The 27123-nt window shown below is 39.2% G+C and overlaps 3 protein-coding genes across 8 annotated transcripts in view; 2 read left to right on the top strand and 1 right to left on the bottom strand.

Moving 5' to 3' along the window:
* The window catches only part of GPR146 (G protein-coupled receptor 146), a 45167-nt gene extending 36689 nt beyond the window's left edge, over positions 1-8478 (top strand). Inside the window, exons 1-2 of one of the 4 annotated variants that reach the window (XM_027878216.1) lie at positions 2232-2957; positions 5601-8478. In XM_027878216.1, the coding sequence (XP_027734017.1) occupies positions 5645-6649 (1005 nt within the window). In that variant the 5' untranslated portion in view covers positions 2232-2957; positions 5601-5644 and the 3' untranslated portion in view covers positions 6650-8478. Of the gene's footprint in view, positions 1-2231; positions 2958-3053; positions 3359-5600 lie in introns of those variants that run through there. The other 3 variants (XM_027878218.1, XM_027878215.1, XM_027878217.1) reach the window with 3 other exon arrangements.
* The window catches only part of CUNH7orf50 (chromosome unknown C7orf50 homolog), a 114507-nt gene that overhangs the window by 67486 nt on the left and 19898 nt on the right, over positions 1-27123 (bottom strand). The window lies entirely within an intron of this gene.
* Positions 18150-26315, top strand: LOC114054764. 2 transcript variants are annotated; one of them, XM_027878214.1, is made up of 3 exons: positions 18150-18393; positions 22745-22836; positions 23060-26315. In XM_027878214.1, the coding sequence occupies exon 3, from the start codon at positions 23096-23098 to the stop codon at positions 24113-24115; it is 1020 nt and encodes a 339-aa protein (XP_027734015.1). In that variant the 5' UTR covers positions 18150-18393; positions 22745-22836; positions 23060-23095; the 3' UTR covers positions 24116-26315. The 2 variants fall into 2 exon arrangements, with proteins under 2 accessions (XP_027734015.1, XP_027734014.1); XM_027878213.1 differs by lacking the exon at positions 22745-22836 and having other exon boundaries at positions 18151-18393.

Here is a 27123-nt window from a genome sequence, read left to right on the forward strand (position 1 = left end):
TGTGCAGAAGGAAGCAGGAGTAGGCAAGAGTTGGGTTGTATGAGTCAAAGGTTTTGTTGGGTTTTGTTTTTAATTATTGTTATGCCACTACTAAAGCAAGTTATACTGCAAAGTGAGAGGGTTTTCTAAAACCTGAGCCTAATGAAGGGTGAAATCAGTGGGACCATGCTCTTCTATGACTTCACCTGTGAGGGTGGCCAGCTCCTTGCTCCCTCTCTTCCAATTGACCTACTCTTGCTTTTTAATTTGTTCCTTTTTAAGCATCCAAGACAGACTTATATTCAATGCTATTTTGTATCAGTTATTACTTTGTTGTGCCTTCTTTCACCTTATGTTGCCCTGAACTAACCACGTTACAAACGGAGTCGATATCAATTATAAACTTACCACCCGCCAAACTGGTCAATGGTTGCGCCACAAAGACATAAAATGATAGGGTTGGAAGGGGCCTGTTTTTCAGCCCAGCCCCCAGTATCAAGCAGGATTTTCTTCTCTACTCATGTTAAAAGCATTTTATCTGAGCTGCATCATTATATTATAAACAGCACCAACACAGCAGTTGCATGAGGAAAATATATTCTGAAACCTACTTGCCTACACTGCTGCATTTTCTTGCCCCTCAAATCTAACCTGGACAATCTAGTTTTACTTTTCTGTATATCCAGTCAGTAAGTTTTCTGTTAATACCTATGGTATGTATACAACCTAGTAAGCCTAAAGAAATGTCATGTTACCCAGGCTGAGACATAACAGCAGTGTGACACTTCATTCTCTCACACTTGAGAGTTCAGAGAGTATTCCCCTTGAGGTACAACTATTTGCAGGTTTGTTATTTTCCAGAAATATTGATCATCCTTTATTTAAAGTTTTAAGAATTAATCCATAAGTAATATTTAGCATGACACTTTCAAAAACTTTCAAACCCTCATGAGGGTCATGGTTTATGTATATATGCAGCCAAGATTTTTAGTTTTCTGGCCAAGATTTTTAGTTTTCTACGTCTAGATCTGAAGCAAACCTGTGCTGTCCAGCAAAGCTCTACATAGCTACCTCACATATAGATGATAACAGAGCAGTTAGACAAGCCATTTATTGTATAAACAAAACAAAACAAAAAAAACCAAAAACAAAACAAAACTGCAGAGCAAAGAGACAGTGCTGCAGCTGGATAAAGGTTTGGGGTCTTTAAGTCAAACAAAACAATCCGAGTGTAGAATGGTCATGCTTCAAACTGTGACCCAACCTGCTCTGCAACTTAGTGCTGCATTATGAATGAAAATGTCTGAAAAAACTTGACTGCAGCTATGGACTCTGTAATAGAACCGAGCAGCACTTTGTTTCTTTCTCATTAATTAAAGTTCATTTCATGCATCTTTTCTAAAATAATCTTTGCCACAAAGTACTCTCAACTTTTCGTGCTGTGTTGTAAGAAGTCTTTTCTTAAGTACCTCATGCAAATTTGTATCTAAATAAAACCACCTTCAGCTTTAATGGAGTGTAAAGAAATTGGCTTTCAGCCAAGTATCAGCACTCTAAAAGTATTTCTACACAAATACCTTTCCTACTTTGCTGTTTCTCCAGTCAACTTCTGATGATTAAAGTACTTCTAAAGTTTTGGGGCAACAAACACTTGATGCCACAGTTTATAACATGGAGTCATCCACAGCCCATACACAATTCTGTCTGTGGACAATGTATCCAACAGGACCATAGGAATTTTCTGCCATTTGGGACTTGCAGTGGTTTTACATACTCATAATGAACCTTTAAATACAAACCAAGCAGCACAGGCAGACCTTAGCTAAAAAAATCGAACCCAAACTGCAGTCAGATAGAGGAACTCAAACTCAGTAACCATTTTTAGTGCTTTTCTCATATTTATTCCATAAACACCTGCTTAATTTTCCATGAAGAAGTTTTACACTGGTGTTTATTTGCTATGGAATAAAGCCTCAGAATTTCTAAATATATGACAAAATATTTTGAAAAAGAAAGGCAACACTGTTTTGATTGGTGATATCAGTTAAAAACAAACTTCAAAGGTACTAACTTTATTTCATTAGTTCAAGGAGTTTCCATATAAACAACGGAACAACCACAAAAGCCAGAACGGGATAAATTATCAACCCACAGTTCAAAAACTCTTTCAAGAAATGATCCATTTTAAAATTGTGGAAAATATATACACTTACATCTACTAACTGTGACATGCAAATACTCGTGAGAGTAATCAACTTTTTTAAAAAGGAAGCAGAACTGAACCCCATAATACCATCCCAAAATGAGGGTCATGTCGTAATGCCTTTTCACAGCACCAAAACAATCTCCAAATTCAAATTAAACACTCAGAAACTTTTCTTCCTACCTTGTATTACAAGCTGGCTCCCGTCTGCCAGCACCACAAGCACCTGTGCACTTTGTAGTACACGGGAATTTTTAAATACTGATTGTTCAGGATATATTGCCTATAAAACCGAAACCTCAAAGCTACACATTCTCGTCCCGGGTTAAAAATAAACCCCACGCTCTTGAACCGGGGGCTGTTGATTGCAGTTGCAGGGAACGGCACAGCCTCTCCAGCGTCCCCAGAGACCCCCAGCGCCGACGACACCACCACGACAAACCTGCGCGCTCCGGCAGCCCCGTGTATTTTAAGGAGCAAATCTGAAACCCAGAGACCACAAAGCGAGCCGGATCCAACACGGCTCCGAGCGGAGCCCTCTCACTTCTTTGAAACTGGCTGTAAACAGGGAAAGGGAGGGGCCAGGCGGCTGCCAAGCCAAGCAGAAACTCGTGAGTAACTTCCAGAGCAAAAAACAAGTGCAGCGCAGGCAGCAGCGCCCAGCCGGGCGCTGGCACGGCCAGCACCATGTTCCCAAGGAGAAGCACGCCGGGGCCTGGCGGCCGGCTCCTTTCCTCGGGAATGCGGCTGGGAGGAATGCGAATGTGAAGGGAAGGTAAGAGGCTCCGGAGCGCCGTGGGAACGGCGGGCGCGGAGCGCTCCCCGCTCCCTTCCCACCGCGGGCTTTCATTTTCAACCTGATCCCGCGTCTAAAAGCAGGGAGAACCCGGGGAGTGCGGCGGCCGGCTGAGTCAGGCCACTGTAAACAAGAGGCTGCAGCGTTCACTTATGCAACTGAGTCAACCTGGGACTGCAGAGCTCCCGGTGACCGGAGAGGGAAGGGGGTCAGCTCCGACCGAGCGAGTCAAGCTGCGTTCAGGCATCGCAGGGGCTTTACCCAGACACGGTAAAACTGTGACGGCAAAACTGCCTTTAAAGATGGCACAAGAGACGGCTGGGTGAGAAATGCTGAGCTGGGCCTGCACAGCACAGAGAACAGGTTCAGTGCCTTCGCTGGTGAGTGACCATTAGACATGGGTGATTTCGGCATTAGTGGCAAAAATACCTCGCCTGGTAACTTAGAAGTCATCAACTTTGGATCAAATTTCTTAAGAGTGTATTTTTATTTTGGATTTTATTTTTGCTCATTTCAGACGTAAATATTGTCATTTTCGTCAGATTACTATTTAACACAAAGAATCACCTGCCATTTCTGTCATTAAAACAGGATTGCGTTTAACTACGTAAAAAAAAAAGGGGTAATTACTAAAAACACTTGTGAAACCAGACATCCCCCTGCTTTGTAAAATACAAAGTGTGGTAGCAAAGACTGTTGATCTTCTGAGACAATATACAGGCAAGTTATTCTGTGGCTGATGTAATTCAGTCTGGAGTAATCAAAGCTACATGCTTAAGGATAAACCTACATAATGGAATTACGTGATTGTATCCATGCCTGTGCTTAGTCACCCTTGCACTCACCATAATGCATATATTTGCAATATCTAGTTCCAGTCTGTTGCTTTGCTTGAATCAAGTCACAACAGTTCAATGCAGTTTTGGTTCCCTTCAACTGCGCAAAAAACAGCTTTGCTTTTTCTTTCTTGAAAACTTGAAACAGCAGATGCTTCCTGAAAACAAACTGGGTTGTTTTCAGTGCTCAAAAATAGTATGAGGATGGAAAGACAACATAAAGATATGATACAGTCCATTCATATACAGCACTGTAGCTAAAGAACTGAACTGAGAAAATGAACGAAATGAACAAAAAAAGTAAGTTTTCCCACAAAGGTGAAAAAAGGCTTTGAAAACAACAGAACTGCAGCTGGTGCTGCTGCCACAGAAGTCACTTCTCTGAGGAAAGCCAACACAGGACAATGGAATAAAAATTTGCTTGCCCAGCTAAAATGACTGTATTTTTAGCCTGATTTCTGGCACAGCTTATGGTATTTAGAAGGAAAATGTACACAAAACAACTGCAATGGGAAATAAATCATGAAAGTTGACATGATTTGGGGACAAATTCTGTACTGTGGCTGAAGTGTCAAAGAATTAGCACTAGAGAGATGCATTCATATGCTTACAAACCCCACACTGTAATTCAGCCATATGGTTCATGGAGTATAGCATGTTGTCTAGTAAGATTCATTTTCATTGCACAATGTTTATTGGGGATTTGATTAAATCTTGTTCTCCATCTGGAAGGAATGCAGGTATGTGTGCTTACACTTTTCCACATGTGCTGAAAGGGAAACACACAAAAAACCACAGGAGTGTGTGACAGTGTCAGGGTACACAGGAAATCACCTGCTGCATAAACTCCACACTAGCCCAGAAATGAACTGGCAGGAATCATAACCGTGATTTTAAGTGCAGGTTTTGAGTTGTACTTTAGAGGTTATTTCTTATTTCTGCTTTTTGGAAAGAGATTTTTCACGATTGCTTTGAAGTTCAGTTATTTCAGTTAAAACGTTATCTCTTTACTGACTATAAAGCAAAGATAGCTGGATAGCAACTGATAGTAGCATACTTTAAAGAATTCAAGATATTTTTAAAAGGAAATGATAGCTAACTCTTGCCTTTTTGGAAAGTCAGGCTGCCCTGATATTAGGTTCCCTGGACTACAGAGGTCCATTGTTTTTTTTCAGAACTAAATGGTTATAGGTTGGAAGTCTGAATACAAACTGACCTATTAAAAAAACCTAAATCTTTCATCTCATTTCCCAGTTTCCTCTAGCCTTTGTCATTTTTATCAGTGACCCAGTATACATCCACCATACTGCCTTGGATGGGCCTCCCAAGAAACTATCTCTTCAAGGGAAAGCTTATTTAACACCTTAGAGAACTCTGTTCTCCATCTTACTGCAAAGATTTGTGCTTCAGCTTATATCCTTCCATTCTTCAGCAGTTACCCTTATATATTATTAGCTATATATAAAGTACTGTTTGATAATTTAAAAATACCATTATCCTAATATTCATATATACTACATCAGTACTTAAAGATAGACAGTTTACAATTTACTTCTGTTGAGTGTCCTGTATCAACTCACTTGCAACTAATTTCATTTTAGTTAGAACTTCAGGACATTTACTAGTCTCACGGAATTCTGAATCACAGATGACTTTCTTCTAGACTAACAAGGTCAGCTATGTGATGTGTACAACCTTCAAGTTTAAAATGTTTTCTTCACACTACACTGCATTTCCCTTACAATATAATGTTTCAACAATACTTTCACTATTTTTCTCTCTACAGAAAAGCTGGTAACCAGCAAAGAAGACACAAAAGCTAAAATCACTATGTGGAGTTGTGAAGCCTTAATCAACAGTACCGAGAACAGTGAGGACCAGCATCTCTGCCATGACTTCGACCTTGTACTGTCCATCTTTTCCCTACTCTACCTCATTATATGTTTCCCAATTGGCCTTTGTTACAATGGCTTGCTGGTCCTAGTTAACCTCTACAACAAAGCTACCATGACTATGCCAGATGTTTACTTTGTCAACATTGCCATCGCTGGCCTCATCATCAACGCTCTGGCACCAATGTACCTTCTAGGTCTTGCCAACACAAAATGGGCCATCTGGAATTCCAACAATGAAGTTTATATCACCTTTCTTATTTTATTCAACGTCTCGTCCTTGGTTACAATGTACTCTACGACACTGCTCAGTCTGGACTACTACATCGAACGCGCTCTACCCAGGACTTACATGTCGAGTGTGTACAACACCAAGCACGTCTGTGGGTTCATCTGGGGCGGTGCCATGCTCACGAGCTTCTCATCTCTCCTGTTCTACGTCTGCAACCACGTGTCCACTAAAATAATCGAGTGCTCCAAGATGCAGAACCAAGAGGCAGCGGATGCCATCATGGTGTTCATCGGGTACGTCGTCCCGGCCGTCGCTGTGCTCTACGCGCTCACGTTAATCCTGCGAATACGCAAAGAGGCCACGCCACTGGATCAAGACACCGGGCGATTGGACCCGTCAGTGCACCGGCTTTTGATTGCCACAGTCTGCACACAGTTCACGCTGTGGACACCCTATTATGTTATTCTCTTGGTAAGCACATTTACTAACCTGCAAGGAAGAATTGCAGATATAAATTACATTCGAATATTGGATTTTACCACGATTTTGTCAAAATTCTTGGCTTTCTCAAGCAGCTTTGTGATGCCTCTGCTCTACAGATATATTAACAAAAACTTTCCCAACAAATTGCGACGTTTGCTCAAAAAGATACACTGTGGGAATCAAGGGTGTTCTCATGAGCGCACAGTAGTGCAGCAAGTCATGACATAGGTTTGACAAACTCCCCTGGTGCTCTGTTACTGCAGTACTTGGTGTTCTTGGGACTGTGATACTGCTGTGTTGGCACTCAGAGACATTAAAGAGTCCCAACCAAGAGGCTGGAAGGAGCTTCCATTGCAGCTGAATGCAACAGTCTTAATTTTCAAACAGTTGTCTGCTGAAGTCGCGTGAGGCTCTGGCCAATGTGCTGCAATACCTGTGACATCTGATACCTTCAGTGCACTGAACTGGTTACAAACTCTGTCTTCATGTCTCTAATCTTCCTGTCTGAAGAAATCACTAAGCAGTTTATTGAAGTCTTGACTGAAGACACAGCACCTTGTATGTTGTATAGAAAAAGGTATTACCTTGTTTTCTGTACAAAGAAGTGATAGTGCTATCCTTGATGAAGTAAATAGTGTTTTTCAATGAAGATTATATAGATGATCTTTGCTGAAGATCATATGATCCAATTATACATGCCCAAATAGTAAATGTTAATTATAAATTAAATTATTTAATTTCTTTCTCCATCACTGAATCCCCTCTAAAAGAAGCCTAATTTACCATTTTCACAAATTATTTTCTCACACCAACTAACCTGTTTTAAAGTTTATGGTAAAGTGATTTTTTTTTTCCTAGCTATAACAATTAACAAAAATGTGTTTTAATTTTCCAGTGCTTTGTTTGCATCCTAAAACATTTCAAGAATCCAGAAATATTTATTGACTAATTCTAAGGGAACCTAAAGATGTTTGTTCCGCACATGAAAATGAAGGACACGGTGGTTTACAAAGTTAAATCAGAATTTAACTAGTAAAGATTGTCTGGCTAAGTGTTATGGTCCACATATGTTCATGTAATGAGAGTAATTATCTTAAAAAATAAATATGTTTATGATTAACATTTTGTATTTTCAAGGGATATGTTTGCAACAAATAAATTAAACTCTCTTTAATCTAGGGCATCACTGAAGGTTTGGAAACCATATATAATTCCTCAATATATACAAGGTTTTAAAATGGGAGTAATATCTAGGAGTCCCAGTCAGCATCAGCCTTTGCTGACCTCTCAGAAATGGAGTGCCTCCCAATGGGATGCCTGGATACAGAGTAAAGTCAAGTCTAATTTCTGTATTTCACAGTAGGGATGAAGAAATCCAGCCCAGATCACCAGATTTTACTGGTTTGATGAAATATGTAAGAACCACAAACATACTGCAGGAAGCACATAAATAATTATCCACAACAACAAACTACAAAGCACTGACTCGAGAACTACCTGTTCCCGTGCTGCTATTGCATTATTAATGACAGGGGGTACAAGTGAAACTGATACTCTCCCACTGGTTTGGGGGCCATGAGACATCTTTGTTACTCTCCCTGCAACACCACAGCATTGTTTTGTTGCTTAACCCGACACAACACAATTCAAATTCCACGTGACTCTATTCAAAAAATGTGGCTTTTCAAGCTTCAGGTATCATAAAAACATGGAGCAAAACCAGAACTGAATCTTTTCCATTGCTTAGAGCACAATCTCATCTGATAGCTGGTCCTATCTGTCAGCAGAGGCACATGCTTAAGTTCTAAGGGGAAAGCAGGTGAGGAACAGACTTTTCATACCTTTTTCCTTCAACATAACTCAGTTCCTTCTTATAGTCATCTTTGCTTGTCTTCCTCATCTACAAGCATCTTTAAGTTATCAGCATTTTGGTGGAAGACCCTCCAATAGTCTTTTTTTTAACAACTTTTCATAGTTTATTGAAATCTTTTTATCCCTTACAGCCTATACAGTAAGCAGTCTTACTTCTATGGTGTTTTCTCCACACAAAAACTATCCAGCACGACTACACCAGTTTACTTCATAGTTTTAGCCCACTGATGAAAACTGTGTTAAGGAATGAAGCTGCTCTTAATCATTGCGTCCAACTCACACACTTATTTATAGTGCCTCTATGCTGATACAGTACTGGCTGCTTGAGTTGATTTTTTCCCCCTCTTGAGAGGTTTTCTATAAATTTCTGCACATCTTGATCATTCAAACTCACTTTCACACAGAAGTGCTTAAGAAAAAAATCTTTCCTTACAGCTGTCAAGCAAAGAGACTTCTCCTTCCCATCTGAGGAAATTTAGGTTTCCTAATGCACCACATTAAATCGCTCACGTAAAATCTGTTAAAGAAATTCTGTCCCATTATGCAGGAGGAGTTCCAGCAGGGAGGAACTGCCTTATCTGGTGTGAATAGAGGCTTTCAGAACTGGGACACTGCCAGAACAGTACAGCTGAACAGGCAGCATGAAGTGCAATTTTAACTTCCGTGTTGCTTCCTTACTTCCATTTCCTCCTTCTCTTAAGACATCTTACTTTCTGTCTCCAACAGGACCGTTGCCTTTATTTCTGTTCCCTTCTCTCTGTGTTAAATTCCCAGTTTCAGATCATGGTTGTTTTATCATTTCTCGTTACCTTTTTCACTTCTCTGCCCCATTTATGTAACTTCCATTTCTCTCCTGTTCCCATTCATGCTTGGTCTTGTATACGTGGTACCATTCTACACTTAAATGTTTACTTCATTTGTGTGACTCCTTTATGATGACCCAAATATTATTCAATGATTTGAATGGAAGCTGCTGCTTAAGAGATGAAGAAAGACAGGGTTTTATGTAATTTACGCTTGAAATATCAAATATGATTTTTTCCTAATTTTTTTTTTATTGCAACAGAGCTACATATGTTTGCATTTATCCTTGATAAATACTAAATGTGATCGCAATCATAGATACAAACAACTTTGATAATTTAATGAACAAGACTGGTATCCACTCAACCTCTTTTAAGAGATAATTTGATGTATTAGTTGCCTCAAAGCAACTGTGCCATGGATCTGCCTGGCTGCTTTTCTCTTAAGAAAATTCGGGGCTTAATTGCAGCACCCTCACATGGTATCTCTCAAAAAAGTAGTATCCCCAAAAGGGAGAACTTTGCAATAGTTATATAAAGAACAGTACAGGAGCAAGTGCAGTAAAATACTTAAGGAAATACATGGTATCTTAAACTAGGGAGAACTTTAATGGACAAATCACAAAGCTCTGGAGAATGGGGCCTTTCTATTTCAAATACCTGAAGGTTTCTGATGACTGTAAATAGGGGCTTATCTATTTCACATTTAAATAAATATGAATAAAATACTGTATATATGCAAGATAGAAATCAGCCTACTGATGTAAAAAGAATTTGCAAAGAGTTTATTAAATTATTTCTTAAAGTGTATCATTTAAATGTAAACCTCTGAACAGGAAGGTGTACTGTATGCTTCTATATGTATATATTGTGTACTAGAAAGTAAGCACTAGTTAAGTGCCATTATTAACAGTGTTATTTTCTCACAGAATTAAACTTAATATTTGAGTTGATCTACGGCTTATAGCCCTCTTGCTGAACCGCTAATTAAGTCAAATCAATGAACTAACAAAAATGTCGTGCTCTGCTTCTGTTTGAGTTATTAACACAGCTAACTCAAGACAAGTCCTTGTTGACTAACTTAGTAGAGGTCCTAGTTTCAAAAGTTTACATTTCAGAACAAATTGTGTTGGTCTCTGAAGATGTAAATTCAGTTAATGAAAGAAAGTGATCAGCCACTACAACATTTCCAGTTCTATTACAGTGAAGAGCTGTGGCCTCCATTATCATGTCAAAATATTACAGAAATGGACTTACTGGAAAGCTTCAAAAAAGAACTACTGGCTCATAATACATTCTCAATAAAAAGTGTTTTAAGCGTATCTGGTCAGTGAGATGTGTGAACTTTTTTTTGCTTTCTTGATAAAAACCTATTGTAGACAAGGTTAAACTTGTGTTGCTTCACTAAATCAAACATAACAAATTTCATGACTTGGATATCAAATTTCCAGACCATAATTTTGACATCATTAAAATCTCATTATTCATCAGCATGAAGCTGAACAAAATTACTCACTTGTTCCCTTTCAATTTCCTGTAAAGTGTAGGAAGACAGCAAGTAATAGCAAACTCTATTTAAAATAGTTATTGGCAAATTCCTTTCAAAAAAAAAAAAAAAAAAGTCCAAGGCACTTCTGAGTTTTAAGACTCAGTGAGAAATATGAGAAATATGCAACTGTCAAAGTGGAAGTTGCAATATTACACCAGTTAGTCAAAGCCTAGAGTCTGACAAGATCCCCTTATTTCCATACAATGGTTTAGAGGGTGTTTCCTGTTACTGAAATAGGAGAGCCAACATCTCTGAAGGAACACTGAGCAGTGTTTTCCTGATCCTTCATTCCACAGAGCTTTAAGATACCACCAACATACACAAAAAGGCTATTTCTCAGCTGGATAAGCAAAACCCCTTGTATACAACACAGGCTTGAAGGATCTTCAATGAGAACAGAGTTAGTCATATGCAGCAAGTTCACAAGCCCACAGCTTTGTGAAGGGAAAACTTCTACGTAAATGCAAGGAAAAAGAGTTGATCAGGTTCAACAAAGTCAAGATGCTTACACCAGTCCAAACCAGGCTGACATGGCATCTGAATCTGCCCTTTTCTGTCAATACAACGAGATTTCACAAAACTCAACAACATTTTGGAGCATACTCAGAAATACTGAGCATAACCAGAAAATACTCATTCAACTATTATGACAATAAAATAGGCCCCAAGGTTGTGAAGAAAATATGACACCACTCCCAGAAACCTCAAAGGGAGTTAACTCTTTTTTTCCCCTTTTCTTAAAACTGTGATTCAATTAAATTGGTTTTCTGCTGTTGGTACATACATAGATAATGCCCCACTTATCACTGCTTAATAAAAATGAAAGCAGCACAGTGTCCAGCCTGGAGACCTTCTCGTGAGCTTCACTGAAGCAGCACAGGACTGGTAAGACCAAAGAAAAGCAGAACTTGCCCAAGTGCTGCTCTCAGTTCCACTGTAGGCCAAGGACTTGGAGAATTGATTCTGCAGCTGGAAAGAGCTCAACTCAATGATGAATCTGAAACATATGCTCATAGATTAAATTATGAAGTTTCTTAATAAGCAAAACCTTGTGTATTTCTAAAATATCTCATGCCACACTTTTTCCAAGTGAAAGCAGTCTAATGGTACAGGCCCAGCTGTGCAGACTGCCATGGCAACAAGGCTGAAGTGTGAAGTGTTTGCTCTGTTGTATTTCCTTTAGCTTTCCATTCTATATCAAAACACTTTGACATATGCTGAATACCTTCTTTTTCCATCAGGAGAGCAGAGATGTATTCTCTCCTTTTTCATCCTCCTTTCTTCCTACCAAGTCCTTCTCTTAACTTGGAAGTCCATATGATTTCCTTATATTCCTTCCTTCTAAAGAACTGGCACTTTTAATTCCATGTACACCAACAGTCAAAGTTATTCACAGTCTACAGCAAGCAGAACTTCTGTATTATTACAAATCATAACAGTGAAATATTTTAAAACATCAGATTCTTATCAGAATTAAGTATATAAATGGAGTATGAAATTAAGTGTTATGAATTTATGAATTAAGTATAAAAATGTATTTTTAAAAACCCTTCGTACCAAAAGTTCTTCAAAGCAAGATTTACAACCAGAAGGTGAATCTATTTTATCTAATTGTACTTGCACACTTTTTTCCTTCTTCTTCTTAAATACATTATCCTAGAGGCACTGACACCGGCACTGATGGGCTCAGCCTTGCCCAGCAGCGGGTCAAGGATCCTTGTGGGGTCCCTTCCAACTCAGAATATTCTGAGTGATCTGTGATCTATGGGTCCATCTTGGTGCCAGCTGGCACTGGATCTATCAGACACCGGAGAAGCTTCTGGCAGCTTCTCACAGAAGACTCCTCTGTAGCCTCTCCCCACCTCCACTACCAAAACCTCGCCATGCAAACCCAATGCAATTATTAATTACAAAGTGAATTGAAAAGCCTAATTTTAGCAAAAAAAAAAAGAAAAAAAAATTGGCAAATTTAAGCTTCTGCAACTCTTTCTTGTCTCCAAAACCTTTAAAAGATCATTTTGAAATTAACGCTGGTACTGGGTTATCAAAGCTGTTTTAGAAACTCCATCTGGTGGCCACTAGCAGAATATTCTTGCAGTCCCAAAAGATCTGTAAAATTAGTTAAAGGATTTAAATTAATTGTTGGGGGTGGGGGAGGTGTGGTGTGTGGAAATCAGTCCCAGTTTCTGATTAAACACAGATTTATACTAACTGGTCCTGTCTGCAGGCAGTGAGGGTGTTGCTGCAAAAATTTGTAAGAAGAAACAAAATGAACCTCGACTTCTACAACCTCAGCTTCAACTGCCACTGTGAGGGTGAGGCATGTAAGAGGCAATTCTGTTGCAAGAAACAAACCTCAACAATGCTTAATTTTAGTTTTGAACTTAACAGAAGGATATTTAACCAGGCTATAAAGTCTGATTATTCACAAGGAAGGAATATTTCTAAAAAAGCACATGTTTCTTGTATTGTTTTATGAAACATCTGTTACTGGTCATAGTCGTTGACAAGATGCTCCAAGACCAAAGGAAGTGCCATTCCCATTCAGCTCCAGAGTATTGCAATCTTTCTAATTAAGTTTTGGTTACACTAGTTCACAATGAAATAGATTTCATACCTAATTAATACAGACATTTGAAATTTTTCAGGTCAGCCTATGTGCAATTAAATAATCATTCTAGCACCTGCAGTGCTATGCAGAGATCAGCTCTCTTGTAAAATTTGCAATTTGAAAAAGCTCTTTTCCACCCTTTCATAGAAGTAGGCTAGTATTAGCAAACGCAGGCAATTTTTGAGCCCTTGTAGCTGAGTTACACAGACGATTTACCCATACTGAGGAATTTATTTTGTGATTGATAGAAACATTACTGCATAGTAATAATAATAAAACGCTGTTTATAAAACAACTTGCATTACAAACAGTGCTCAAATATGCCAATATAAAATCTCTAATAGTGAATCATGGGCAAGCAACCCTGAGACGTGAAGGCAGTCGCAGAGCACCAAGCATGGCTGTTCTAAGATAAAAGGAAAAAATGTGGATTTACAGTGGCCTCTGAGGCACAGGGAATTATTAATACTGGTTCTTATGGATACACATCACCAACTTGGGCTTTTCTAAGCCTTTCCTAGCAGGAAGACTGTCAAATTTTACAATTTCGCATAGCTCCGTGTACCTTATAAATCAGCAGAAGCATCTGAATTCCATTTTAAAAACCGCACTCAAAAAACCCTCCCAAAACCAAACATGCAGGGAATATAAAGCAATAAAGATATGCAAGGGGTTTTTATTCTAGAATTCATCCATACACAAAATTCCTTTAACTTTCCTCAAGCTAGTAATTCTTAGTTCTACGTACAACTTCCCTCATGTTTTTGGGCTTGGGGTTTTTTGTTGTTTTCGTTTCTTCTTGGGGTGTCCTTTTTAATGTCAAAGGCCTGATGTTCCACAGTGTTTTAATCAAGGACACAAATTTCATTTCATTTCATTTCATTTTACTTCACTGTTCATTTAACTTAATTTCCTTGAAATTTCATTTACATTCCAGGTTTGTTCCAGCCGTGTTCCAGGTGCACGTGTGTTTGAACAAGCCTAGAAACATGTTCCAGATGGTTTCCAAATGCGTTTCAGGTTTGTTTAAGGTGTGTTGTAGTTATGTTCCAGGCATGTTTTCGTTCCAGATGTGTTTGAACACGCTTGGAAACATGTTCAGGGTATTTTCCAGATGTGTTCCAGGCATGTTCTGAGTGTGTTCCAGGTCCAGGTTTGTTTGAACACGTGTGTGTGTGTGTGTGTGTGTGTGTGTGTGTGTGTGTGTGTGTGTGTGTGTTTGCTCCAGGTGGTTTCTGGGTGTATTTCAGGTGTGTTCCAGGTACATGTGTTCCAGTGTTCCAGGTGTGCTCCAGGTACATCCCAGATGCGTTCCAGGTATAGGTGTCTGAATTTAATTTCATTTCACTGAATTTCATTTCATTGCAATTAAATTTCATTTCATTTCAATTCAGTTCATTTCTGGACATTTCATTGTTGTGGCCCTCTGCTGAACAACAGATCACAATGTTTCAGAACGAAGGCAGGACAGGATCACCATCTCCATAGTACTTTACAGGATGGATCTGCTTCAAGCCAGAGAATGAAAAGCCTGAAATCTCCATGATTTCAGCACCTCTCAGGCCAGAAGTATTGAAGTGTGTTAGAAAAGACAGAGAGGTTTCTCTCATCTGGCACACATGGATATGAGAGAAAGAGCCCTCACTTCAAATTAAACCCACTGTTGGTGTCTGTCCTCTGCTAAACACATCAGTAACATAGGTCAATTAATTATCAATCAACAAATTATGTTTGGTAAAAAAAAAAAAAAAAAAAAAAGTGGTTCACATCTGCTTTCTTCATAACAACATCAGTCACTCAGTACTGGGTATATTTATTTTGCCATATGAACAGCTGAGGTGGGTTAAAAAAATAAACCACAGTTTTGCCCACCACAGCATACTGGGGGAATTGAGGGGAATCGTGTGTTATCAGCCAGTCTCTAAATATTGGCACAGCATCTCACAACTATTTCACTTCTGCAGCTTCCACCTTTCCTGCCTCCGCCCTATCCGGAACATCATTATCAGATATCAGCCTTTTCCACTGAGAGCAAGTAAACTAATACATGCTAAGAAATTTCACCGAGAAATCATAAATCCACAAATCACTAATAAAAATAGCGGCATTGTGCATCAACCCAAACACAATCACCTAACCACCATTTTTTGCAGTTTTATGAAACCTCTGTACAACTGAACACAAGTCTGTTTGCCACTGTTCTCATATGACTTGTACCCTGTGATCATTTAGGCAAATTAAATAAACTAGTTTATTGCTTTTTTTCTAAGGAAAGATGCAGTTTGGCACACAACAGCAATATTTTGCTTTTCTTTCAGTAATGCGTTAACTGTGACAGCAACAGCACAGGAGCTGCTGCCAAAAACCCACCTGGGAGCTCTTAAGATACCTCCAAGTTTTGTTTCTTTCTTTAGATAAGGCAAAATTGCAGCTACGGAGATGGGAATCAGCAAGGTCTAAAAACAATAAAGCATCAGCAACTTTCATTTTCTAACCTCTGTTTCTCCCCTGGCTTTCAATTTATTCCATCAGCTTGGAATAAATTTCTCAGTAGCCAAGTTTCTCCACCTGTAAAATGGGTGTTTTCTGATGTGTGATTCTCTGAATCTGTGTCTGCATTCTGGAATTGTGGTGTGCTGCTTGCTCCAGATTCCAAGCAGGAAACATGTTCTTGCCCCCTAAACACCACCGAATAGTGAGGCTTAATACAGGTTCCAGCCAAAGTAGGAACTAATGTTTGTAAATGTGAGCCCAATTATGACGATGGAAGCTCTCTCTTCGATTACTTTTTCTTTTTAAAGACAGGAGGCATAAGAAATAGCTTCTCCCTTTTTGCTTTTCCGGTTCTATTTATATAATTTAATCATTAGAAGACAAGCTTCCTTGGAGTTCGGCTTTACCACCTCTTGCATTGTCAGAACGGAGGTTACTGAATAACAGGAAATGTGGTGTTAACACTGCTGTGACAGGGCTTATCTGCACCGGGGTAACTCCCCGCTCATCCACTGCTAATTAACTCAGAGTCACTTAAACCTTTGTGAATATTTCTTAAACGTCTGGTGCAGTTATTAATTTGCCTTTATTTCACTAATAACCACAAAGGGCACAGCCAGATATCCCTGTGTACACCCACCCAATGCAACTTCAAAAAGGTACGAACCCCAGTGGTTTGCAGGTGACCGTCAGCCCAGAAAGAATTTTAGTCCCCTCCTGCCCCCAGCACAGCCCGGGATATCAATCAAATCGCTTCAGTGGGAAGTACAGCAACAAACAGATGCTTCAGCTGTTCAGCACTGCCTCAAGTGCACACCCGATCCGTTCTGGAAGCTGAAAGGTTAAGGTGATGACCAAAACCTGTCAGAAATTTTTCTGTAATTTCAAAACCAACCCTTTGACTATGCTCACATAGTTTGGTGTGCTGTCTGAGCAGCCCTCAGTCCTAGAAAGAATAAGGTGACACTGGCATCTTTCATGGCAAATCAACAGAAAAAGGAAAGAATCAGCTGATTTGCACGTGATTACCATGCATATTTTTTTCTTCACCATTCTTAACTATGAGAAACTAATACCAACGGAATGAACATGGATTAGGGTACATCTCAAAAGGAAATGGTTTATACAAATGGTTACTGTGCTGCCAGCTTTACCCAAGTTTATCTGTAACAGGTTGGAGGAACTACTAAATAAAAGGGAAACAATAAACAACCTACCTAGTCCAACAAACTGCTACATTAAAATGATCAAAACCAAAGTGCCTTTGGGAACTGAAGTCTTCTGAGTAGTGTGTGTTAAGTTCATTGGAAATCACATTTCACAGAGTCACTGACCTATTGAAGAGCTGCTCTGGAGCACAGTTGTTTCACAAAGAATGTGAACCTTCAACCTGAAAACTGTCTCTGAGCCATCCAAAACCCCCCATCCACTCTGTCTCTAGTTTCAAAAAGCATCTGGAGCAGCAGTGCTGACTTTCAGGTGGAAATTTAGACCAAGTGCTGAAATATTTTCTCCAGGTGAGAAAATTTTTCTCCAGGTCAGAAAAATTCTCTCACAACTCCCATTTTGAAATCTAGGCTTGTATACTTTGTCTCATTTCATTTCTTCAAAGTCCTTTAGCTGTTTTCAGGTGTATTTCAGTAAGGCTTGTTAAAGTGCAACAAGTAGGAATCCATGAAAACAGAGAGTGCTGGTCACAAATTATCTTCTCAATCCCCGAAAGCCACTGCAGGTCACTAAAAAGTGACAATAAAAATGTTCTTCCCCATGTGCTGATATGAGAAAACGTGATGCTGCCAAGGCACCCCAGACAGGTTGCATGCACTAAAAAAATCATGAGCCAACCCTTTCTTGCCCATATATATCTGAGGTTTTAAGAACACTATTCAACAGTCACTAAGACAACTGATGCTGAGCCAGACCCAAAACATCCTCCAGGCTCAAAATCCTGTCTTTTAACACCTCATGGTCACTGCAGAGCATCTGGAAAAATAATTTCTAGCACGTATACAATGCTGGGAATGTTCCAAGCCATGGCAAAATAGAAAGACACCTATTTTTAAGAAGGGGTATTAATATTTTTGACATGCCCTGCTTTGTATCAAGTTTTTGTCGTGTTAAGCAAAGGGCCTTGCATGGTATTTATTCAACAGGCTTTTCCTTTTCTAGACCTCAAGCGTTTCAACCAGCGCACTGGAAAAAAATGCAGCTGCAAAGGCTGGTCAGTGTGTGTGGGATCACTTCAGGAACAGGAAAATAAAATCCACTGGATGGCCTCACACACTTAGAAATGGCAGGGACAAACACTACTTTTCTGTTCTAAAATATCTCAGTGCAGAGGAAAATTTGAACTTTAAAGTCACATGATGAAACCATAGGTTTGCTAAACATGCAACGTGTATGGTTTGAATGACTTCAACCAAGTTCCTGTTTCCTTTTTACAGAACTGAATGTTATTTTAGTCAGCAAGCGCCTGGATTTTTCATCGTGATGTACGGCAGCTAAAGAAGTTATTCTAATATATACACTCTGCTTTCTACAGAAATAAAAAGGGTTATAAGCTCCAAACAACAATTATATTTCATCTGGCATTTTACAGTGAAAGTCTCAGCCTGTTGTATCTGTGGAGCATTTTCTTGAAAAGGTAAGTGCTTTATATTACTTTGAATATGCAATGTTTTATTCATCACAAGAAGCTCAAATTGTGAAGCTAAGATTGTAATTTAAAGCTTTTAGTTTCCCCTTCTTTAACAACATTTGAACTACACAAAGTAAAGTACTGTATCTGGAAACATCCTCAGAAGGTTGATATGTTTAATAGAGCTGAAATTTATAATAAAGCTGGGCATTAACAAGAGAAAATGTGAAGACTGTTTTCCAGTAAGTACTTAACTCCTGTTGAACCGATGGGAGCTGGATGATGAAATACTGCCCAGTGGTCTGGACAAAAAGAGACTCCAGCCATTACCTAAAGCCAGTCTTTTAAAGGATGGACATTGCCCAACACCACACTACAGAAATTGTATACAACAGGAAACACGTGAGCAATGCTTCTCAGAAACTATGTTTATGTTACTGTTGATTAGCTTATATTCTAGAAAAGTAAAACTAAAAGCTTTTGGTTTCTCAGGAACTGGTAATTTTTTGCAAGCTAAGGGTAGGATTTCTTAAATCTTTACAAGTTCAAATACTTGCCCAAGTGTAGGAATGTTGACTTTACAAGACAGATGAATACAGAATTTCACATTTCAGGCTCTTATGCAAGATGCTCCCCCCCTCTTTTAGCCGTGCAGATGCAGTGCAAACAGAAAGGACCAATTCACCCCCTGCATTACATGCAGTGCTCTCACGAGTCGATGGAGGACATGCCCACCAAGAGCAGAGTTTCACAAGGAACATTTTGTGTATTGCTTTATGACTGGATGAAAGAATATTTTCCTTCTAAAGGCTGGTGACAGAACGCAGAAAGACTGCCCTGCCAAACCTTTTAGAGAGGAAGAGTTCTGCCTGCCAGGGAGAAACTCCTTGCTTCAGGAGCTCTTCTTTCTAGACTTTAAATAAACACAAGTTTCCTTGAAACCAAGCTCTCCATTTGCAAGTTAAACACCAAAGTGGGGATGGGGAGCCCAAAACCACTGAAGTCTTCAGGACCGAGTCCTCTCGATACTGAAAGTCCTTTCACAACTTGCTGTTTTTAAACTGCTTTCTGAACACTGCACTCACTGCTCAGCCCCATCTGTTGGAAGTGACGGGGAATGTATTCACTGTGCTTCAGGAAGTAAAAATCAAACATATTTAACTGCTAAATTATACTGGTGAAACAGGGATACCAAGAGAAGAAAAAAAAGAAAAAAGTGAGGCCACATGAAGTTAAGGAAGGATTCATAACATATGAATGATGGTCAATTAAACTGGGGGAGGGGGAGAGCTGAGGTGAAGGGACAAAATACTGCAGCATGACAACCCAGAGAAAGACAATGCAAGTTGCATGTTGCAGATTTCCCTCACTAATTAATCTTAAAAGAAACACAAATAGGCCTGGCTTCCACCATAGCTTCAGTGTATGTGAGCTATGACACACTGCTTATTACTCTCAGTTACCAGTGAGTAAACAGAAATAACAAAGCCACTTTTTGTTACATCAAGTTACGATGAAAAAAAATATTAAGTCAGGTCATGAGGTGGTTGCACTCTAAACTGACAGATTCCAGTAAAAAAGTAAAGGACAAGGTGCCCCTGCCAAGCAAAGCATAAACATTACATGCATTTGGGGGAAAAAAAAAGGTCCTTGCAGTAAATCCAAGAACTAGACAAGAACTGAAGGAATGCCAGATTTTCTCAGAGCAGAGGAAAATGACATAATAAATTCCTCATTTTATATGATGGAAACTCAATGTACTTTGACAAAAAACGTGGTCAGTTGTATGAAGATTCTGAAAAAAAAAATAATCACATGAAAAATAAGGCACCCTCTCCTGCCCCCTTGGAACATATATTTTTATTTTAAATTAAATTAGTATTATCAAAAGTCTAAAAATTTGGAAACATCTTCACATTACTCCAGCAGAAGTTGTGAGCTCCTTCATCCCACTGTTATTCTAAGCATACATTTGCTTTAGTGCAATTAAAAGACACAGATCTATGTTAGAATAGCAATGTTTAGGCGAAAGGAAGAGTAACATCATTGCTATTATTTAACAACTATGTTAAATAATGGTCTGTGGTTACAACTGAAACTGTTTCAGGCATTCATCTTGACACCTATGACAAATGAGGCCGAAACACTTGTCAGCCTCTCCTTAGTGCTGTGCTGGTCCATCATTAAAATAACACAAAGTAGTGGGTACAGGAAGAGAAACCAAGATGATGCACTTGCTTACACAACAAGCTGCAACTATTGGAATATGCTGCATTAAGTTTAATATTCCTTACTTTGTCTTAAACACCCAAAGAGGAGCCAAATAAAATTAAAAATACCTTGCTATGGTCAAAATTGGAACCCAGCCTCAGTACCAAGGCCAGGTCCTGAGCAAATTAACCCAGTTCTGTCATCTTGTTTTGCCTGTAATTTGATGTAGGGCCATATATGATTTCCTGTGAAACCACAAACTACATCCTTTGTTTCCTTTGCAATTATGTTACCAGAAAAGTTGAATGTTGCTGAGTTATTCTGAGATTCTCTGCAAGGAGGATGAGCACAGTTATTTGGCCCAGGGTTGTTGAGAAGACCATGGAGACGTTCCCAGTGCCAGAACTGAAATCTCATGTTCAGCCCAGCAAAAGGCCTGATGGGATTAGAAGGTGGCACTGTAGGCTCCCACAAAACACCTCAAAACGAGAATATTTCTTAACCTGGAAGCTACAGGGTGGAGTGATAACAACAAACTTTCTCAGATGCTCAAGTGGCCACAATGTACCATTTTTCTTATGATTGTTCTGTTCATATTTAACAAACTATTTTTAAGCTTCAAAATTATATTAACTCTTGACTTGCTTCAGAGACTTCCACCAATTTTGCCCATCAGTTCATTCCTACGTGGTGTAGGTCCAGCTCAGAGGTCACAACATAAACAGAGTCTGACCAGCCAACTTTTCCCTTCCTGTGAGTGTACCTGTAACACACAAGAAAATATCTTCCCTGGGTGAATTCCTGTAGTGGAATCTCTCAGAAAATAACCTTTTCTAGAAAGGAACAAACTCTGTCTTTAAAAGGGGACAAAGAATACTGCTGAATCAAAACATAACTCCATGGTTTTCTATAAGTGAAATTATAATTATATAAGATTATATACACATTTAATCAAAGTCACTTTGATAAGTCAACTTTTCTAATTAAAACCAGTATTAGAATTCCAATTTTGAGGAGAGATTAGAAATATCAGAAATGTGAAGTAATGTCAGAGGTAACAACCATAAATTAACTGTCAAATAGTATTAAGACACTGACTTATCTATAATGAGCACTGCTTAAAAACATTAATGCATCTTTATGAACTTTTACCAATTTAAAGTTACTTTCACTTTAAGAGTTAACACCACTAGAATCCCTTTATGGAAAAGGCGTTATGTACAACTAAGTAAATCACTTCTTACTGGTATGACTGTATAGAAGTTTCTATAAGGAGAACTCCACCATCCTGTCTTTGCCTATTTTCTGCATCAATCAGTATAAGGTGCATAGAAATTTTCTTTCAGAAATTGAGTTAATTATGCCTTTGGATGGTCTGTAAAATGTACATATCCATTACATTCAGTTTTTCAGAAGTACATATTATGTTCCTATAAAAGCTTTTTGGCTTAAAAAAAAAAAAAAGGAGCCTCCAAACATTTATACAGTAGCATTATATAATCATTATATCAACATATCACAGAGTCATTACAGCTAACAGTCTATTGATATTACTCTTAAAATTCCCTATTTTCAGGAATTTATAATACAGCTGTAAAAAATGTTCCTTGCTAAAAATTTTATCAATAGGTTTATAATGCACCAGTAATTGTTTTCTCCAAGTTGAGCATGCAGAAAAGCATTTTTTTGCAGTTTTATGCCACAGCTACATCTAAGAAATGACAGTTATTAATGTATAAATATGTTTTAATATAAAAGCAGTTTGTTCATAACTGTTCTTAAACACTCACATTCATTTTATATGGGCTGCTCAATACAGACTGCAGTTATGAAAGGCTTTATTTCAGAACAGAAAGGAAGAGAAACTAAAACAAAGGAAGGAATGTGGCTCGTGCCTCATATTGTGATTATCTGTGCATTTTCCTCAGTGAGCCCCCACTGGCAGCTGAGTTCAAATTGTCCAAAATTCCCCGCCTTGCAACAGGACAGTGAAGCTTTTTGTGGCTGTAGCTGCTGCCCACACACTGGAGTTGCCCTGTGCACTGCCTTGGCCTTTTTTGGCAAGATGCTGAGGAAAAGCAGCTCCACCTAATCCCAGAGCCAATTCCTTCCTCACCCAAACAGCCAACTCCCATATATTCCACAGGCGACATCAGTGCACTGGATCCTGGCTGTCGTGTGCAAGGCTGAGCTGCAGCAAAAGCCCTGGCTGCATCAAGAGAGGAAAAGGGGGGAGTGGTAGGAGCAGAAACTACACCAGAAATAAAAAGGTGATTTCTCTGGCTAAAAATGTTATTCAAGTTAGCTTGAAATTAGGATAAGGTAAAACCCACCAAAAAAATGACTGCATTTATTGTGAGCAACTGGTTCATACCCCTGACTGCACATAATATATATAATGCACAAATTAGACATTAAAATTGTACTTTAAAAACTGTTTCACCGTCCTTTTCCATTTCAGTTTCCAACTCCTTTGAACAGGAAAGCAGAAGGAAGGATGACTTCTCACAACATGACATGGATCAGCTACCCAAGCAAGAACCCGGTTTTCACCACCCCAGAAGAAATCCAAGACATCATAGCTTCTCAAAACATCATATCCAGACTTATGCACTGCTACATCGCCCTTTTTGTGCCCACAGGATTAGTAGCTGGCATATGTATTTTGATTGTTTTCATAAAGAATTATGTGCAGCACAAAGTCATGGAAAACTTGGACTTGTTTCTTCTGCTCTTCACCATCAGCACTATTATAATGATTTCTTTATCGTTCACTGTCATTACTAGACCCGACTATTTAACAGCAACCCACCTCACCTGTAACGTACTGTCATTTTTTTTCAACTTCAGTTACTTCAGTTCTCAGTATGTTTTCATTTTGACGCTTCTCACACTGTTACTCAAGAGGTTTCCACCACGGACTGCTCTGTGCAAAGCCACCCAAAGACCCATCCTGTGCGCTGGAATTGTGCTCACATACACCTTCTGTTTGTCCCTGACTGAGGCAGTGCTGGTCGGCACTGACAACTATCACCTGGAAACAGACTGCCAGTTAGATCCACTGTTTGCACGGCCTGAATACGAGATCATTAAATTCACATTTGGGTTTGGAATCCCCTTGTTTCTTCAGACACTCTGTTTTACTGTTCTCGTGGCTAAAGCAGCACCTGCTGAAGCTCCAGCCCTACAGCAGCACATCCGCACTTACCCCGCCGTGTACCTGATCAGCGTAACAATGTCCATGTGCCGCCTGTTTTACAACCTCATGCTTCTCTTCAGGACATCACTGAAATTACAGAAGAGCATGGGAACCACGAAGAACGAGCTTGTGATGAATATTGCAGAAATAGTGCTGTTCTGTGAGAGCTGTGCTAGCTTGGTATTTATACTTTGTTTTCACAAGCCATGCAAGGATGAAATACTCAAAGTCATACAGAACTGCCGAAGGAAAACCAGTGCCAACAATCACCTTGAAATACCAGAAGCAAATGCGCCCCATGAGAGCGAGTGTCAGTAATACTGTTCTGAACAGCTGTCAATCCACTTTACTTTTCAGTTTGTTTGTGGGTTTTGGTTTGGTTTTTCACTTCTTTAAAAAAGGGTGATTGTTCCTTCTTTAGAACCCAAACTTGGCCTATCTTACAGCTAGCAGTACTGGAAAAAGAAGAGATCTTTAATTCTAGTATTTATAGTGATCTTTGAGAGAATACGTAGGGTCTGGGGTTGTTTGGGTTTTTTTTTAATGTATATATACACATATATATTAAAGTGGTCTATTTTCTGCAAACGTTACTTCAAAGCCAAGTAGGAAGATGGGTACTGCTGCCATAGAGCTGTGCTTCTGCAATAATATCAACGCCCAAGCAGAACTGCAAGCAAAAACTTGGCAGAAAGCAACTCTGAACAAAAGCAAAAATCCTCAGCCAAAGCATTCTCTCAGGTATGCTTCCTCTTTTGACTTCTTACCCTACAAACTATGTTTGTAACACTGGTAAATCCAAGGAGCAGCAGCAGTGAAGTTTTTGTCTGACTTCTTGTGCCACAAAAAATTCAAATTAATGGAAACACTGGTCCATAAAGGAAAGCTTCAAGTCCTTTGTGAGGTACTGAACTGGAAAGATCAACAGGATGGCTAATTAAAGCTCTGTACAAGAATGAAAGCTTTTTGTTAATGTCCTCTCAGCTTCCACTCTGCATTTAGACTTAGGGAAATTACTGATTTAAACCATTCCTGATGAGTTCATTCAGAAGTGTGAAGTCGCATGCGTTGGAAGAGTCACATTCAAAAACACACTAAATAAAAACCAGAGAAATGCCAGTCCAGAACAGTGTAACTGAGGTGTGTTTTTAAGAGGGCAAAAAAAAAAAAGCAGAGCCCCAGTTCCTAAATGAAATCAAAGCTCTGCTGGAGAAAAGACAGAAGCGTTGTATGTGTAGATGAGAGTGGATGTGTCGATGGTGCAAGAAGGGGAAAGAATCTGAATCAGAATTAAACAGCTGTGGTACAGGAGGTGAGATGTGGTCCTGCAGAATTAGTAGCTGATGCAGCTGAGATGTAGGTGCAAAGCTCACTTTGAGCATATTGTTATGTCACCAAATCTGGCCAGGAGCCACCTTACATATTTGGCTTTGGTTTCAGCTTTTCCTCTCATAGAGGTGGAGAGAACGGAAACAGGAAAAGCACAAAATTGTATTAGATCTTGGATAATGACGTCAGCTTAGATCACAGAGTTATAAAAATACAGTCCTGTGATGTGCATGGCTCAAGCAACCTGGAGAGTTTTGAGAAAACTCATTTTTATGCTTAAATCCGTTCCTTTGCATGACACTTGGATGCTAAGGGAACTGACAGGTTTTTTTGCAGTTTTGAAAGGTCTTTGAAAGGTCTTCCTGAGGGGGTCCAGATTTGCGTGGGGAGCTGGTGCAGATCAGCACGAGCTGCCTAAGAGAGAAAAGCAGGAACTGATCGACTGAACATCTTCCACAAAACTACAGCCAAATGCAGAAATGGAAGAATAAAGGACATTTGTTCAATAATAATACAGAATATAGATTTAGTATCTAGAGATACAGATCTAGTCTTAGTCATCCAAGTCCTGAAATGTATAGACCATGACTATATCACATGCAAATAAAGGGCAACATGAAGTTTCACTGTGTCTGTAAGGACCAACATTTCTGCAAGATGTAAAAGTCAACTGGTAAGATGTCTGCATTACGTTGTGTCAGTCTGTTTTCCTGTTCAATTTTGTTCTGCTGCCAGCATGAACAGATGGATAATTAAAAAACTCTACATATAAACAGATCATTATAGAACATGGTCAGAAAGGAAGTACGTAGATAAGAATCATCTCTTGGAATACAAGAGCCAATTCCATACTTGTGAAAGGAATTCTCTGGTGGCATCAGAGGTTTTCCTTTGCACCTGAGAAGAGGGAAATTAAACAACATGGACCAAAGATCAGCCCTGCAGAAAGAAGTTTGAAGAGATGAGTTGTAAGAGTTGTAAATCAGTGGAAAAGCTGAACAGACTGAGTGAAGGAGCATGTCAGGAGATGCAAGCTGTTTATCCCTCAGAGTGTCATAGTTTCAGTTGTGCCGTGGATCAGAGGTCTATTTTCTAGCATTGGAATTATGGACAAATAATTCTACTTTACTTACAGCTTCTATATCTTTTATATTTGAAGATGAAAGAATAAATACTGTATTGTTTCTGAGTCCTGAGTTACTGTGAAAGGTGCTTAAAAGAAAACCCGTACTTAAAACCTGTTACTTAAAAGTAACTGGCTGGGCCCCGGAAAGTGGTCTAATGGTGAGTGAATCGCAGTAACACACCTGGAAGGAGCCAGAAGGCTGAGCATGGGTGGAAAATCAAGCACGGAGAGCGGGATGCTTCATGATACTCTCAGCAAGGTACACAGCTAGAGCAGAACCATAACCAAAGGTCTCAGAGAGAAATAAAAACTGTAGGGACCTACTGTCAGATCTAGGATTTGAGAGCGAGTACGTCCTGTCAGAGTGAACTACCGTGTGTAAGTCTGTGAGTGCTCCTGGGTAAAGCTCCTGGCTGCCATCTGTGAGATTCAAGTTCATGTACTCTGGCCTCTTCCCTGTCCTTGACCACTGTCGTGTAAAAAATCAGAGTATTTTCTGGATGGCTGGTTATATTGACATAGAGAAATCTCTATGTACAATCAAAAGACTTTGAACTGAATATGAGAAAACAAAGGTAAACAGGAGGGAAGGGGTTGAAAAATGCAGAACAATAACTCAAATAGTTATGAATATAACTTATAGCAATAAGGAAATGTTTTCATAGAAACATTCTTGATAAAGCTACTCAGAGCTTATATTAAAGTTTACGACAATGAACATATAGTCCTAGAGAAAATCTCACATTCAGCTGGAATATAAGAGCAAACAGTCCTGGTCTAAAATAGTTTCATATGAGGGAGAAAAGAGCAGCTGTGGCAAAGATTAAAAGAAATAATTTTTTAAAAATTAATAAATCTAAGAGTATTTTTA

Source organism: Empidonax traillii, unplaced genomic scaffold, assembly GCF_003031625.1.
Source record: "Empidonax traillii isolate 1590-97213 ecotype Southwest subspecies unplaced genomic scaffold, ASM303162v1 scaffold39:size2480183, whole genome shotgun sequence".
Lineage (NCBI taxonomy): Eukaryota > Metazoa > Chordata > Aves > Passeriformes > Tyrannidae > Empidonax > Empidonax traillii.

Coding starts and splice junctions, on each gene's coding strand:
- LOC114054764 (XM_027878214.1), top strand. CDS start 23,096: ATGACTTCTCACAACATGACATGGATCAGCTACCCAAGCAAGAACCCG.